This window comes from Hypanus sabinus, chromosome 3 (assembly GCF_030144855.1).
Source record: "Hypanus sabinus isolate sHypSab1 chromosome 3, sHypSab1.hap1, whole genome shotgun sequence".
In the NCBI taxonomy this organism is placed as follows: domain Eukaryota; kingdom Metazoa; phylum Chordata; class Chondrichthyes; order Myliobatiformes; family Dasyatidae; genus Hypanus; species Hypanus sabinus.
The window spans coordinates 190,465,885-190,480,942 of NC_082708.1; the positions used below are offsets into that span (position 1 = coordinate 190,465,885).

Consider the following 15,058-nt stretch of genomic DNA (forward strand, 5'->3'; position numbering starts at 1 on the left):
GTGTGGAACCCAAGGCTCCTTCCTGATGACAGGCCTGGATGGTCAGGGGTAACATTGGTGCTTCCATACTAGGCTGAGATGCAATCAGGAGACTATGATGCATAAAAACAAGAATGATCAAGAGGAGAAACATTTTCTTCCCCCAAGCCATTAGGCTTCTGAATTATCTGCCACTTCGTATTTGAAGTGTCACTGGTTAATTTGTTCCATACCTTCCCATATTTAATATTAATGCACTTTAGTTTGTTATTTATGTGAGAATCATTTGTTGATTTTTAACCTTACCTTCATAAGTTATTCTGTGTTATGTGTACTACCGAGCTTTAGACCCTAGTTCGGAGAAACGTAGTCTCACTTCTATATACATTATATGGCTATACAAATCATATACATATATGTAGTTAAATGAAATAAACTTCACTTGATTTGACTGACTCAATCAGGATACTTCCCACTGTGCACCCATAGAGGTTTGTCAAAGACACGCTGAATCGGCCCAGTCTGAGCCCACTCTACCATCCCAGTGCGGATGCTCCCAATGCATACCCCTGTGCAGATACAGTAACTGCTTTATAAGGTATTTACCTTCTGCAACCGAAAATCTTCCCAACCCTGCTTCTTGCAGAATTTTCTGTTCAGAGGTATTGAATTCAACCTCCTTCAAAAGCCCTCTAGATCCCAGTATGCTGGTGGGAGACTGGTTAATTCCCAGATTCCGGAGGTAAACCTAAGGAAAGTAACAGACCAATTAGAAATATATGTCACCATATACAACCATGAGATTCATTTTCTTGTGGGCATACTTAATAAATATACAGAATAACAGAATCAATGAAAGACTGCCAATTAGCCTGCTCAACTGAGTGCTGAAGGCAACAGACTGTGCAAATACGAATGAAGAATAATAAATAAATAAGCAATAAATTTTGAGAACATGAGATGAAGACTCCTGGAAAGTGAGTCTGTTGGCTGTGAGAATATTTCAATGATGAAGCAAGTGAAGTTATCCCCTTTTGTTCAACAGCCTGATGGTTGAGGGTTAGTAATTGTTCCTGAACCTGGTTGTGCGAGTCCTGAGGCTCCTACACCATCTTCCTGTGAAGAGAGCATATAATGGGTGGTGGGGGTCCCTGATGATGGATATCGCTTTCCTGCAAAGCATCAGGTACTGTATGTCTTTATGATATCTTCCCACCCCAGGAATTAATCGGATGAATCATTCTAGTTAGTTTGTCGCTGTTGTGCACTATAGATACTTCGACTTTTTAATAATGCTATTTACATTATAAATACATGCTGTTATTTATGTATTTTATTCCATATCCATACTTGAACTTTTAACTTTTTTTTATATAATAATTCTTTATAATTGTTGAATGTTGTACTTTGTTGTTGCCTGCTGTGCCAACACATCACAGCCATTTCCTTATACATGTAAATATATATGGTGATTAAAGTTGATCTTTGATGATGAACTAGCCAGACATTTCCATTGGAGTTTGCCTAGTACAGCCCATGGGTGCTGGTCACACACTGGTCCAGATCAGAACACAACGTTTTCACTCAGCAGCACTTCCGGTTTCTCTGCCCCTTTGCTCCTCACTGCCTATGCTCAAACCCCATGGTCAATGAGATTGGACCTCAAGTAATGGGGGTCCAGGTTTAGGACTGGGAATCATAACCACAAGAGGTTCTGAGATGCTGGAAATCTTGAGCAACACATATACAAAATTCTGAAGAACTCTTCCTTTCCAAAGGTCAGAGCTATTGAATCCCACTCCTTGCTGAAACTTTACCCACCTTCAGAACTGAACCTGGGAACACTGAGCACCCTCTCCCAGCTCTCCCAACAGGAGGAATATCTCACACAGGACAGGAGAAAGCTGTTCAGCTGTTGCACCTATATCATAGAGATGTGCATTGCAGAAATAGGCCCTTTGGCGCATTACAACTATGTTGACCTTTGTGCTGACCCATCTGCATTAATTTTGCATCCCTCTATGCCCTGCTCATTCAAATACTTGTTGTCCCATGGTCTACTGTCCACACCCATCAGATTCCTCCTTCTTTAGCCCTTTAGATCTTCCACCTACCACCTCCTAGCTTCTTACTTCATCCCACCTCCCCCACCCACCCACCTTACCCCTCTCCTGGTCCCACCAGATTGTACAGCTTCCCCTCCCCCACCTTATTTTGGCTTCATCCCCCTTGTTTTCCAGTCCTGATGAAGGGTCTCTGCCCGAAACGTCTGCTAATTATTCGTCTCCATAGATGTTGGCTGACCTGCTGAGTACCTAGTTCAGATGCCTCTAAAGATGAGAAGTTCAGTACTATGCTAAACAAAGCAGCCCTCTTGATTAGCATCCATTCTTTTAAATTCTATGTTTCTAAGAATTTTTAATACTGTTCTTTTTTAAATTTTCTCCCAGGTCTGACGATCATCCAACCACCAGGAGCTGATTTCCCAACCTGACCTACAGTCCCTGAGGGAACCGACCAGCAAGGCCTAGACACGCCCGTCCATGTGGAAGCTTGCATAAGGTGCCCATCAGGCAGGGGATACAAATGCCTGAAAGAACAGATCACCAAGTTCAAGGGCAGCTTCTATCCTGCTGTTATCCGACCCCTGAATGGCTTCCAAGTATGCAAGATGGAACCACAGTTTAGCCTTGCATCTCACTGTCTGCCTGCACTGCTCTTTCTCTGTAACTGTAACACTTTATTCTGCATTGTTACTGTTTTGTTCTGGGTTGGAGGCCTGTCTCTGTGTGCGAGTGAGTGGGAAAGGGGTTTGCTTTGCTGTTGTTGTTTCTGTCACGTTGTTCTGTGTTGTGTTGAGCAAAGTAGGCATGCTACGTGGACTCTGGATGCACACGGGCTGCCCTTACCACACCCTTGGTTGTATTGCTTGTTAACAAAGCACACTTTCACTGTATGTTGTGCTGTACAAGAGGTAAATCTGAATCTTTCCCTTGTTCTACCACAATGCACTGAGTAATGATTTGTCTGTATGAACAGTATGCAAGACAAGTATTTCACTGTATCTTGGTACATGTGACAATAATAAACCAATTCCAATTTCTCTGTAACCAGCACACTCCATCAGTACATTCCACTCTGCGAGCTCCACCAACAAGGTGCGCAACAGCTCGATGTCCATGAGTACTGTGGGGGCACCTTCACAAGATCTGTGGCTCAAGGCACCAACTCATCAGCATGTCAGCTGGCAAGGGATGGGCAATACATACTGGTCTTAGTACCGGACCACAGATCAAAAATTGAATAATTAATCAACGAATCCTCACGATTTGTACTTCTCCACAAAATCTGCTACTAATGGTAGCGCAGCAGTTAGCACGACACTCTTACAGCTCGGGGGCATCAGGGTTCAAAGTTCAATCCCAATGTCCTCTGAAAAGAGTCTCTGTACAGTTAACTGGTCATTGTAAATTTTCCCATGATTTGGTTAGGGTTAAATCAGGGTTGTCGGGGGTTGCTGGGCTGTGCGAGTCAAAGGGTCAGGAGGGGCTATCCTGCACTGCATCACTAAATTAAAAATAAAAGAAACTTGTAGCAGCACAGAAACTAGCAGTTAGCGTAATGCTGTTACAGCACCAGAAACCCAGGTTCAATTCCCACGGCTGCCTGTAAGGAGTTTGTATGTTTCCTCACAATCACATGATTTTCCTCTGAGTGCTTCAGTTTACTACGGGCTAGTAGGTTAACTGGTCACATGGATGTAATTGGGCAACTCAGGCTTGTTGGACTATAAGAATCTGTTATCATGTTGTACCTCTAAATAAAGAAATGGAAAACAAGTGATATGGGTACTTGACAGAACATGACAGAGAGGAAGAGTGAGAGACAGGGAGACAAAGAGACAGAGTTGGAGCAGATTTACACTGTGCACACGGGACATTCCACCCCAGGACAGTAAAGAGTCCAAAGCTGCTCTGAAACCAAGACCTACCGGAATTCGGTCATCGAAGTTGAAGTGGTTGATTTCAGGAGTCAATGATGATGGCGCCCAAGTGGGAACGTAGTTATCCACTTCCAGGCTGGTCAATGAATGGCCGGACACGGTCAGTGTGTGCTCGCCAGCTTGGCTGGTGTCCAGGGAGCTAGCCTGGGGATTCGTGCCATCGTCTGTGAAAGTCGTCTCGAATTGGTGGGTGTGAGCTGCGACGAGTGGTTCTGGGAAGGGAGAGAGTGTCTGGTGTTCAGGTAGACTGGAGTTCTGCTCCAAGCTGTCCTCCTCCTGCCCATTGCTGGAGCTGGGGTCTGGAAGGACATCCTGTTGCAAGAGGCCAGCTGCACTGTGGCCGGGCTGAAGACCCTCTCTGTTGGCACCGTCTGACACCATTGAGTCGACACTGCAGTTTCCAACATCCTTTGGGAGGCAAGGAGAGCAGTCAGGTTTGCAGATTGAGGTGCGGTCTTGGCTGTCGCTCCCAGTGCCTGCCTGCGAGCAGCGGCCGATCCGACCAGCAGTCTGGACGGACTTCGGCCCAGCTCCAAAGGCCACTGCGATGTTCCTCTTGGGCGAGCGGCCCGGGTCCTGTCCCCCACTGCTCTGGGCCAGCATGTGATTGAGGGAGTCAGCAATGGCACTGTAAGCTCGCTGACGGGGAGACACCCCCCTCAGGCCACGGAGCACCAAGCTATCAAAGCTAAGAGGCATCACTGGATTTGAGGCTCTCGCCTTCTCCAAGTAGCCTAAGGGAGGCAGGGACCATTTGGCACCTGGGGAAGACTGCACGGGCTCCCAGCTGGCACTGTGGGACTCCAGCTCCTCACAGCATGGTGCCGACAGGAAATCAAGGGGGCCGGAGGATTCAGGCTGGTGACCCACTGCTCTCTTGCCCTGGCCCGAGGGGTAGCTGGTTGGTGTGGACTGGCAGAGGGGGGCTGCCACGGTAGGGGTAATAAACGAATCGGTGCAGCTCAGTGGGCAGACCACGGGAGACATATGGCTCTCCTGCTCCTTGCTGCCTCTGTTGGGCAAAACCTCGATAGCAGTATCATCCTTGCCATTGTTGGGAGTGTGGGTATTTGAGATGGAAGTTACCAGCCCGGTTCCTGTGGTATTGCCACTGCCTGATGCATCTGGTCCCCCAGCAGAGGACGGTTCATGGCTTCCATCAGGACAAGATGGTTGAGCAGCCTCAACTCCTGGCTGATGCTGGTAAGAGATCTCCGGACCCCTCTGATTCTGCGCAGGCTGTGGTGAGGCCTGCCCATCCTCTGCACTGGAACGCTGCTGGTCAGTGTCCCTCCATCCATCCACCTCAGGGGTCATGGTGCCACGGGTAATTGTCCCTAGCCTCGGCGGGCCACTGCTCTGATTGGAATGAACCCCTGCAGTTTGCATCCCTGAGTTACCGAGCAGATCCAGCTGCTCCGATAACGGATGTGTGGGCACCCCCTGCGCCAGCAAGGGCCCGCAGTCAAGAAAGGGAACGCGATACAACTCGCGGCCCAGAGGGAGGGATGGAAGCTCCATGAAGTGCTGGTCCTGGATGTAGCTATCTATGCGAGACATGTCCTCATCCTCTGTAGCTTCTGACCCAGGGGTGGGGGACTTGAGTGGGCACTGGGACAGGGTCCAGGCATCGCTGCCAAGCTGGGGTGTCTGCTCCTCACGAGAAGAAGGGCTACCCTTCAGGTGGCCTGAAGATACCGTTGAAACGAACGGCTGCAACAAGCTGTTGGCCCGGAAATCTCCTGGACATCCCTCATGCGATACTCCAGACAGATCAGGAGCAGGCCTGCAATACAATGGAACAGAACGTGGTGACTATCGCCACGCAGACAGTGGAAAGTGCTGTGCATTCAAGAAAAAGCTCCTGTCTGTATGCTACAAGAAAACAAGAGAGAAGTTGCTGAGACTAATGTTGCAGCAAAGCTCAACAAGGGTGGTGCGGTAGCATTGAGGTTAATGTAACACTTTACAGTGCCAGCAATTGGGGCTCAGTTCCTGCCATTATCTATCAAGAATGGTATGCCCTCTGTAAACTGGGTAGGTTTCCTCTGGGTGCTCCGGTTTCCTCCACATCTCAAAGACATACCAGTTAGCGTTAGCAAGTCTATATTGGCAGTGGAAGTGAAGTGATACATGCAGGCTGCCCCCAGCACATTTTCAAAACCCACTTACCTCACTGCTTATCACTACTTGCACTCTCCTCTCATCCATCTATCATTCGCCCTCAAGTGGATCTACCCATCACCTTCCAGACTGGATTACATTCGCACTCTCCCCTCTCCATCTATCATCCACCCTCACCTGGATCCAGCTCTTGTCCACCCCTTCCCTCACCTCTTTAGACTGACCATCTCCCCTCCATCTCTCAGTCCAGATGAAGAGTTTTGACCTGAAATGCTGGCTGTACATTTCCCTCCATAGATGCTGCTTGACCCATGGAATTCCTCAAGCAGTTTGCTTCTTGTTCAGTTTTGCTGACTGGTTAATCACTTCTGGACTCATTGGACTTTTTGCACCATCTCTGGTGGCTCCACATCTATTTTTATAACATAGAGAGCAGACTCCCTTATATGGACTGAACATGGTTCTACTAAAGTTTAATAAAACTTCTGCTTTTCAACCCTTGGCCTATGCTTCAATTAATAGCATTTACTGATGTCGCTATTTTGATGACCTCTGTATCTACACCTCCAGTTCCCTCTCATTTATGCACAGTAAATAGCTGCCATATTCATCCTGTCACCTGGAATCTGCACTGCAGCTGATAATTGTACCCCCACCGTGCCTGCTGATCACGACAGTCAGTTGAGTATTGCACTGGAACTGATAGAGGCTCAGAGGTCCTGACAAAGTAAAGAGTGAATTGTCAGTGAAAGGCAACTAAAGGACAGCAAGGAACATTACAGCATTCAAAGTAAAATGTATTATCAGAGTACATACACATCACCACTTACAACACATTCTTTTTCTGCAGGCATACTTAGTAAATCTATAGAACAGAAATTGTAAACATTAGGAACTGTTAACTGTAAACTGTGCAAATGCAGATATAAATGAATAGTAATAAATAATGAGCATAAAATAACAATATAACAGAGTCCTTAAATGAGTGTACCTATTTCCTTTTATTCAAAAGCCTGATGATCGAGAGGTAGTAACTATTCTTGAACCTGGTGGTGCGAGACCAGGTATTTTTTTTGAAGAAGGAAGTCGGAGGAGCAGAACGGAAGTGCAGCAGGAGCCATTTTGATTTTTTCTTATTCTCATCGGAGTTAAGAGGGGCGGGACTGCGCAGGCGTGTGACGTCAGGCAGTGAAGCCAGGAAGATTTAAAAAGGACACAGTCTTAAACAGCGGGCAGCGTCATTGCGGGCAGTGGAGTGAGCCAGAAGCAGGGTTTAAGGGTTTTGGCTCAACGGGCTGAGACGGAAGCGGGGGAGGCAAGGTCGGTTTAGGTTTCAGTTTTTCCTGTTATTTGAGGAAAGGGGAAGTATGAGTGTGAGGGCAGCTTGTTGTTCTCGGTGTCAGATGTGGAGGTCCTGGAGTCTCCTAGACTCCCGGACATCCACATCTGCGCCAGGTGTGCCGAGCTGCAGCTCTTAAGGGACCGTGTTAGGGGACTCCTATTTGAGTACTGTTAGGGGGGGGGAAAACAGTCTACTCTGGCACAGAGTCCGGCCCTGTAGCTCAGAAGGGTAGGGAAAGGAAGAGGAAGGCAATAGTGATAGGGGACTCGAAAGTTAGGAGGTCAGATAGGCGAATCTGTAGACACAATCAGGAGACTCAGATGGTAGTTTGCCTCTCTGGTGCCAGGGTCCGGGATGTTTCTGATTGCGTCCAAGATATCCTGAAATTGGAAGGTGCGGAGCCAGAGGTCGTGGTACATATAGGTACCAATGACATAGGTAGGAAAAGGGAAGAGGTCCTGAAAGAAGAATACAGGGAGTTAGGAAGGCAGTTGAGAAGAGAGACCGCAAAGGTAGTAATCTCAGGATTACTGCCTATGCCACGCAACAGTGAGAGTAAGAATGGAATGAGGTGGAGGGTAAATGTGTGGCTGAGGGATTGGAGCCGGGGGAAGGGATTCAAGTTTCTGGATCATTGGGACCTCTTTTGGGGCAGGTGTGACCTGTACAAAAAGGACGGGTTACACTTGAATCCTAGGGGGACCAATATCCTGGCAGGAAGGTTTAATAGAGCTGTTAGGGAGGGTTTAAACTATTTTGGCAGGGGGATGGGAACCGGAATGATGGGGCAGAGGAGAGGGAAAACAGAAATTGATCTAAGGTAGTGAGCAGTAAGGATGTCAGGAAGGACAGGCAGGTGATGGAGCAAATTTGCAGCCATTGGGATGAGTTGCAGTGCAATCAATGCAAAAAGTACCAAACAGTGGACTTAAGGTGTTATACTTAAATGCATGCAACATAAGGAATAAAGTGGATGATCTTGTTGTACAGTTACAGATTGGCAGGTATGATATTGTGGCCATCACTGAGACGTGGCTGAAGGATGCATGTCTCTGGGAGCTGAACGTCTAAGGATACACAGTGTATCAGAAGGATAGGCAGGTAGGTAGAGGGGGTGGCTTGGCTTTAATGGTAAGAAATGATATTAAATCATTAGAAAGAGTTGACATAGGATCGGAAGGTACAGAATATTTATGGGTTGAGCTAAGAAATTGCAGGGGTAAAAGGACCCTGATGGCAGTTATCTACAGGCCTCCAAACAGCTGCAGTGATGTGGACTACAAATTACAACAGGAAATAGAAAAGGCTTGCCAGAAGGGCAGTGTTATGATAATTGTGGGGATTTTAACATGCGGGTGGATTGGGAAAATCAGGTCAGCAATGGATCTCAAAAGAGGGAATTTGTAGAATGTCTACGAGATGGCTTTTTAGAACAGCTTGTTGTTGAGCCCACTAGGGGATCGGCTGTACTGGATTGGGTATTGTGTAATGAGGTGATTAGAGAGATGGAAGTGAAGGAACCCTTAGGAGGCAGTGATCACAACATGATTGAGTTCACTCTGAAATTTGAGAAAGAGAAGCCAAAATCCGATGTGTCGGTATCTCAGTGGAGTAAAGGAAATTACAGTGGTATGAGAGAGGAACTAGCCAAGGTTGACTCGAAGGGGACACTAGCGCGAAGGATGGCAGTGCAGCAGTGGCTGGAGTTTATGCAAGAAGTGAGGAAGGTGCAAGACAGATATACTCCAAAGAAGAAGAAATTTTCAATTGGAAAAAGGATGCAACCGTGGCTGACAAGCGAAGTCAAAGCCAAAGTAAAAGCAAAGCAGAGGGCATACAAGGAAGCAAAAATTAGTGGGAAGACAGAGGATTGGGAAGTATTTAAAAGCTTACAAAAGGAAACTAAGAAGGTGATTAAGAGGGAAAAGATGAACTATGAAAGGAAGCTAGCAAATAATATCAAAGAGGATACTAAAAGCTTTTTCAAGTATATAAAGAGTAAAAGTCAGGTGGAGAAATTGTAATGGGAGATAAGGAGATGGCGGAGGAACTGAATGAGTATTTTGTATCAGTCTTCACTGAGGAAGACATCAGCAGTATACCGGACATTCAAAGGTGTCAGGGAAGAGAAATATTCGCAGTCACAATTACGACAGAGAAAGTACTCAGGAAGCTGAATAGTTTAAGGGTAGATAAATCTCCTGGACCAGATGGAATGCACCCTCTAAAGTTCTAAAGGAAGTAGCAGCGGAGATTGTGGAGGCATTAGCAATGATCTTTCAAAAGTCGATAGATTTTGGCCTGGTTCCAGAGGACTGGAAGATAGCAAATATCACTCCACTATTTAAGAAGGAGGCAAGGAAGCAAAAAGGAAATTATAGACCTGTTAGCTTGATATCGGTGGTTGGGAAGTTGTTAGTTGATTCTCAAGGATGAGGTTACGGAGTACCTGGAGGCATATGACAAGATAGGCAGAACTCAGCATGGTTTCCTTCAAGGAAAATCCTGCCTGACAAACCTAGTGCCAGTTTTTTGAGGAAATTACAAATAGGCTAGACAAGGGAGATGCAGTGGATGTTGTGTATTTGGATTTTCAGGAGGCCTTTGACAAGGTGCCACACACGAGGCTGCTAAACAAGATAAGAACCCATGGTATTACAGGAAAGTTACATACGTGGATAGAGCGTTGGTTGATTGGCAGGAAACAGAGAGTAGGAATAAAGGGATCCAATTCTGGTTGGCTGCCAATACCAGGGGTCCGTGTTGGGGCCGCTTCTTTTTACGTCGTATATCAACGATTTGGATTATGGAATTGATGGCTTTGTGGCTAAGTTTGCTGATGATACAAAGATAGGTGGAGGGGCTGGTAGTGCTGAGGAAACAGAGAGTCTGCAGAGAGACGTGGATAGATTGGGGGAATGGGCAAAGAAGGGGCAAATGAATTACAATGTTGTAAAATGTACGGTCATGCACTTTGGTAGAAGAAATAAACAGGCAGACTATTATTTAAATGGGGAGAGAATTCAAAGTTCTGAAATGCAACTGGACTTGGGAGTCCTCGTGCAGGATACCCTTAAGGTTAACCTCCAGGTTGAGTCGGTGGTGAAGAAGGCGAATGCAATGTTGGCATTCATTTCTAGAGGAATAGAGCATAGGAGCGGGGATGTGATGTTGAGGCTCTATAAGACGTCACTTGGAATACTGTGTGCAGTTTTGGGCTCTTTATTTAAGAAAGGATGTACTGACATTGGAGAGGGTTCAGAGAAGATTCACTAGAATGATTCTGGGAATGAGAGGGTTAACATATGAGGAACGTTTGACTGCTCTTGGACTGTACTCCTTGGAGTTTAGAAGACTGAGGGGGGGACCTCACAGAAACATTTTGAATGTTGAAAGGCATGGGCAGAGTGGATGTGGCAAAGTTGTTTCCCATGGTGGGGGAGTCTAGTACTAGAGGACATGGCTTGAGGATTGCAGGGCGCCCATTCAGAACAGAGATGCGAAAAAAAATTTTTAGCCAGAGGGTGGTGAATCTGTGGAATTTGTTGCCACGGGCGGCAGTGGAGGCCGGGTCATTGGGTGTATTTAAGGCAGAGATTGATAGGTATCTGAGTAGTCAGGGCATCAAAGGTTATGGTAAGAAGGCGGGGGAATGGGATTAAAGGGGAGATTGGATCAGCTCATGATGAAATGGCGGAGCAGACTCGATGGGCCGAATGGCCGACTTCTGCTCCTTTGTCTTATGAAAACCTGAGGCTCTTATACCTTCTACCTGATGGCAGCAGAGAGAAAAGAGCAAGAGCATTACTTCCTACAAAGCAACACCCAATAGCATGAATGGAACCAATGCTTCACTACCAGATGACCGTAACACCTTCTATGCACGCTTTGAAAGGGAGAATATAACTGCAGATGTGAAGATCTCTGCTGCACCTGATGACCCTGTGATCTCCGTCTCAGAGGCTGATGTTAGGCCGTCTTTAAAGAGAGTGAACCCTCGCAAGGCAGAATGTCCCGATGGAGTACCTGGTAAGGCTCTGAAAACCTGTGCCAACCTACTAGCAGGAGTATTCAAGGACAATTTCAACCTCTCACTGCTACAAGCAGAAGTTCCCACTCACTTCAAAAAGGCAATAATTATACCAGTGCCTAAGAAGAAGAACGTGAGCTGCCTTAATGACTATCGCCCGGTGGCACTCACATCAACAGTGATGAAATGCTTTGAGAGGTTGTTCATGACTAGACTGAACTCCTGCCTCAGCAAGGATCTGGACCCACTGCATATTGCCTATCACCGCAATAGGTCAACGGCAGATGCAATCTCAATGGCTCTCCACATGGCTTTCGACCACCCGGACAACACAAGCACCTATGTCAGGATGCTGTTCATTGACTATCGCTCAGCATTTAATACCATCATTCCCACAATCCTGATTGAGAAGTTGCAGAACCTGGGCCTCTGTACCTCTTTCTACAATTGGATCCTCGACTTCCTAACTGGAAGACCACAATCTCTGCAGTTTGGTGATAACTTCTCCTCCTCACTGATGCTTAACATTGGCGCACCTCGGGTGTGTGCTTAGCCCACTGCTCTATTCTCCATATACACATGACTGTGTGGCTAGGCATAGCTCAAATGTCATCTATAAATTTGCTGATAATACAACCATTGTTGGTAGAATCTCAGATGGTGACAAGAGGGTGTACAGGAGTGAGATACACCAACTAGTGGCGTACTGCTGCAGCAACAACCTAGCACTCAACATCAGTAAGACAAAAGAGCTGGTTATGGACTTCAGGAAGGGTAAGACGAAGGAACACATACCAATCCTCATAGAAAGATCAGAAGTGGAGAGAGTGAACAGTTTCAAGTTCCTGGGTGTCAAGATCTCTGAGGACCTAACCTGGTCCCAACATATTGATACAGTTATAAAGAAAGCAAAACAGCCTTTAGGAGTTTGAAGAAATTTGGTATGTCAACAAGTACACTCAAAATCCTCTGCAGATGTACCGTGGAGAGCATTCTGGCAGGCTGCATCAATGCCTGGTGTGGGGGTGGGGGGGGGGGGGGGGCACAGGATTGTAAATTTAGTCAGCTCCATCTTAGGTACTAAAAGTACCCAGGATATCTTCAAGGAGCGGTGTCTCCGAAAGGCAGTGTCCATTATTAAGGACCTCCAGCACCCAGGACATGCCCTTTTCTCACTGTTACCATCAGGTCAGAGGTACAGAAGCCTGAAGGCACACACTCAGTGATTCAGGAACAGCTTCTTCTCCTCTGCCATCTGATTCCTAAATGGACATTGAACCCATGAACACTACCTCACTTTTTAATGTATATAATTTCTGTTTTTTGCATGATTTTTAATCTATTCAATATACCTACACTGTGAGTGACTTAGTTATTTATTTACTACTATTATTTTTTTTCTTCTTCTATGTATTACATTGAACTGCTGCTGCTATGGTCATAACACATGCCTGTGATAATAAACCTGATTCTGATTCTGGCCAGGGTAGTGAGGATCCTTCACTATGGATGCTGCTTTTCTCCAGCAACATTTCATGTAGATGTGTTCAATTGTTGGGAGGGTTTTACCCGTGATGTACTGGGCCAAATCTACTATTTTCTGTAGGATTTTCCACGCAAAGGCATTGATGTTCCCATAACAAGCTGTAAATGCAGTCAGTCAGCACAGTTTCCACCACATGTCTATAGAAGTTTGCCAAGGTTTTCAATGACATGCCGAACCTCTGCAGACTCCTGGGGAAGTAGAGGCATTGTTGTGCTTTCTTCACAATAATACTTGTATGATGGGTCTAGGACAGGAATTTAAAGTTACTGTCCCTCTCTACCTCTGATCTGCTGATAATTACTGGCTCATGGACCTCTGGTTTCCCTCTCCTGAAGTCTACAATCAGTTCCTTGGTCTTATTAACATTGAGTGAAAGATTGTTGTTATTACACCACTCAGCCAAGTTTTCAATCTCCCTCCTGAATGCTAATTCATCACCCCCTTTGATACTGCTCACAGGAGTGGTGTCAGCAAACCTGCATATCATGTTGGTGCTGTACTTAGCTACACAGTCATAGGTGTAAAGTGAGTAGAGTAGGGGGCTAAGTACACATCCCTGGGGTGCTCCTGTGATGACGGAGATTGTGGAGGAGATGTTTACGCCAATCCGAACTCACTGGGGTTTACAAGTGAGGAAATCCAAGTGAAGGGGGCATAGTACAGGCCCTTTGAAGCATGATGTTCTGCCAACCCTTTAATTTGCTCTGAACGATTCAACTCTTCCCTCCCACATGATTTTCTATCATCCATGTAGCTATCTAAGAGTTTCTTAAATGTCCCTAATGTATCTGTCTCCACTGCCACCCTCAGCAGGGTGTTCCACACACAGCACTCTCCAAATACAATACTCCCTCTGCCACCCAGCCTACACATTTCTCCAACCACCGTAAAATTATGCCCTTTGTGTTAGCGGTTTCTACCAGGAAAAGTCTCTGGCTATCCACTTCTAAGAATTAACAGTAATGTTCTTTTAAATCCATTTGTAAGTCTGGCAATCTTCCAATAATTATTGGAAGATTCCAATAGGATTAGAGTCCAAGAACACTACAGCACAGAAGCAGGCCCTTCAGCCCATCCAGTCCATGACAACTTACTATTCTGCTTAGTCCCATCGACCTGCACCCAGACCACAGCCCTCCATACCTCCCCCATCCATATACCTATCCAAATCTATTCTGCGTGGTCCCATCGACCTGTATCTAGACCATAGCCCTCCAAACCCCTCCCATCCATGTACCTATTCAAAATTCTAGTAAATGTTGCAATCAAACCTGTATTCACCAGTTTGGCTGGCGGATCGTTCCACACTCAACACCCTCTGAGTGAAGAAGTTCCTCCAGGTTCTCCTTAAATACTTCACCTTTCACCCTTAACCCATGACCTCCAGTTCTAGTCTCACCCAAACTCGGTGGAAAAAGCCTGCTTGTACTTACCTACCATCCATACTCCTCAGAGTGTCTATACTTTAAAAGGACAGCTCTCCTGCTTGCAGCAAGACGATCATTGGCAACTTCTATAGTCAAATCCAGCTTATTGTCAAATTCACAAGTACAATGAGGTTAAGGTTTCATGAAAACCCTGCTCATTGTCTGGCACTAGTCAGGTCACAAGGGTGCCAGACTAGAAAATTTCATTGTGAAATAATCAGATTCCGCACTTTGACAGAGCACACTGATTTTAAACTTGTCTTACCTCAGAGGGGCAAATTCCAGTGAAGAGTGATGGATGGATTGAGACATATCGCCTTCCACTGAGCAGGTGGCAACAAGTGCTAAGGCGGGGGACTGATCACTTTTCTGCAGCTCTGATGGAAGAGGCATGTCTGATCAGCACTTAGCACCGTGTACAATGTTCCAAATACAAGCAATTGGGAACACACTGCCACATTTAAAAGGCAGTTATAGAGACATTTAATCAGGCAAGGTACAGAAATGCAAGTCGAGTTTATTGTTCACATATGCTCAAGTGCAATGAAAAACTTACTTGCAGTAGAAGGACTAAAGGGAATAAGAATGAAAAGAAACAGCAAAATGC

General features: G+C 46.0%; 1 protein-coding gene across 7 annotated transcripts in view; it reads right to left on the reverse strand.

The window, feature by feature from the left end:
* The window catches only part of alms1 (ALMS1 centrosome and basal body associated protein), a 78,335-nt gene that overhangs the window by 46,738 nt on the left and 16,539 nt on the right, over window positions 1-15,058 (reverse strand). For 5 of the 7 annotated variants that reach the window (XM_059965888.1, XM_059965885.1, XM_059965887.1 and 2 more), the window contains 3 exons: window positions 14,717-14,828; window positions 3,971-5,768; window positions 586-727 (listed from right to left, as the gene is read on the reverse strand). In XM_059965888.1, the coding sequence (XP_059821871.1) occupies window positions 586-727; window positions 3,971-5,768; window positions 14,717-14,828 (2,052 nt within the window). Of the gene's footprint in view, window positions 1-585; window positions 728-3,970; window positions 5,769-6,725; window positions 6,826-14,716; window positions 14,829-15,058 lie in introns of those variants that run through there. The other 2 variants (XM_059965889.1, XM_059965890.1) reach the window with 2 other exon arrangements.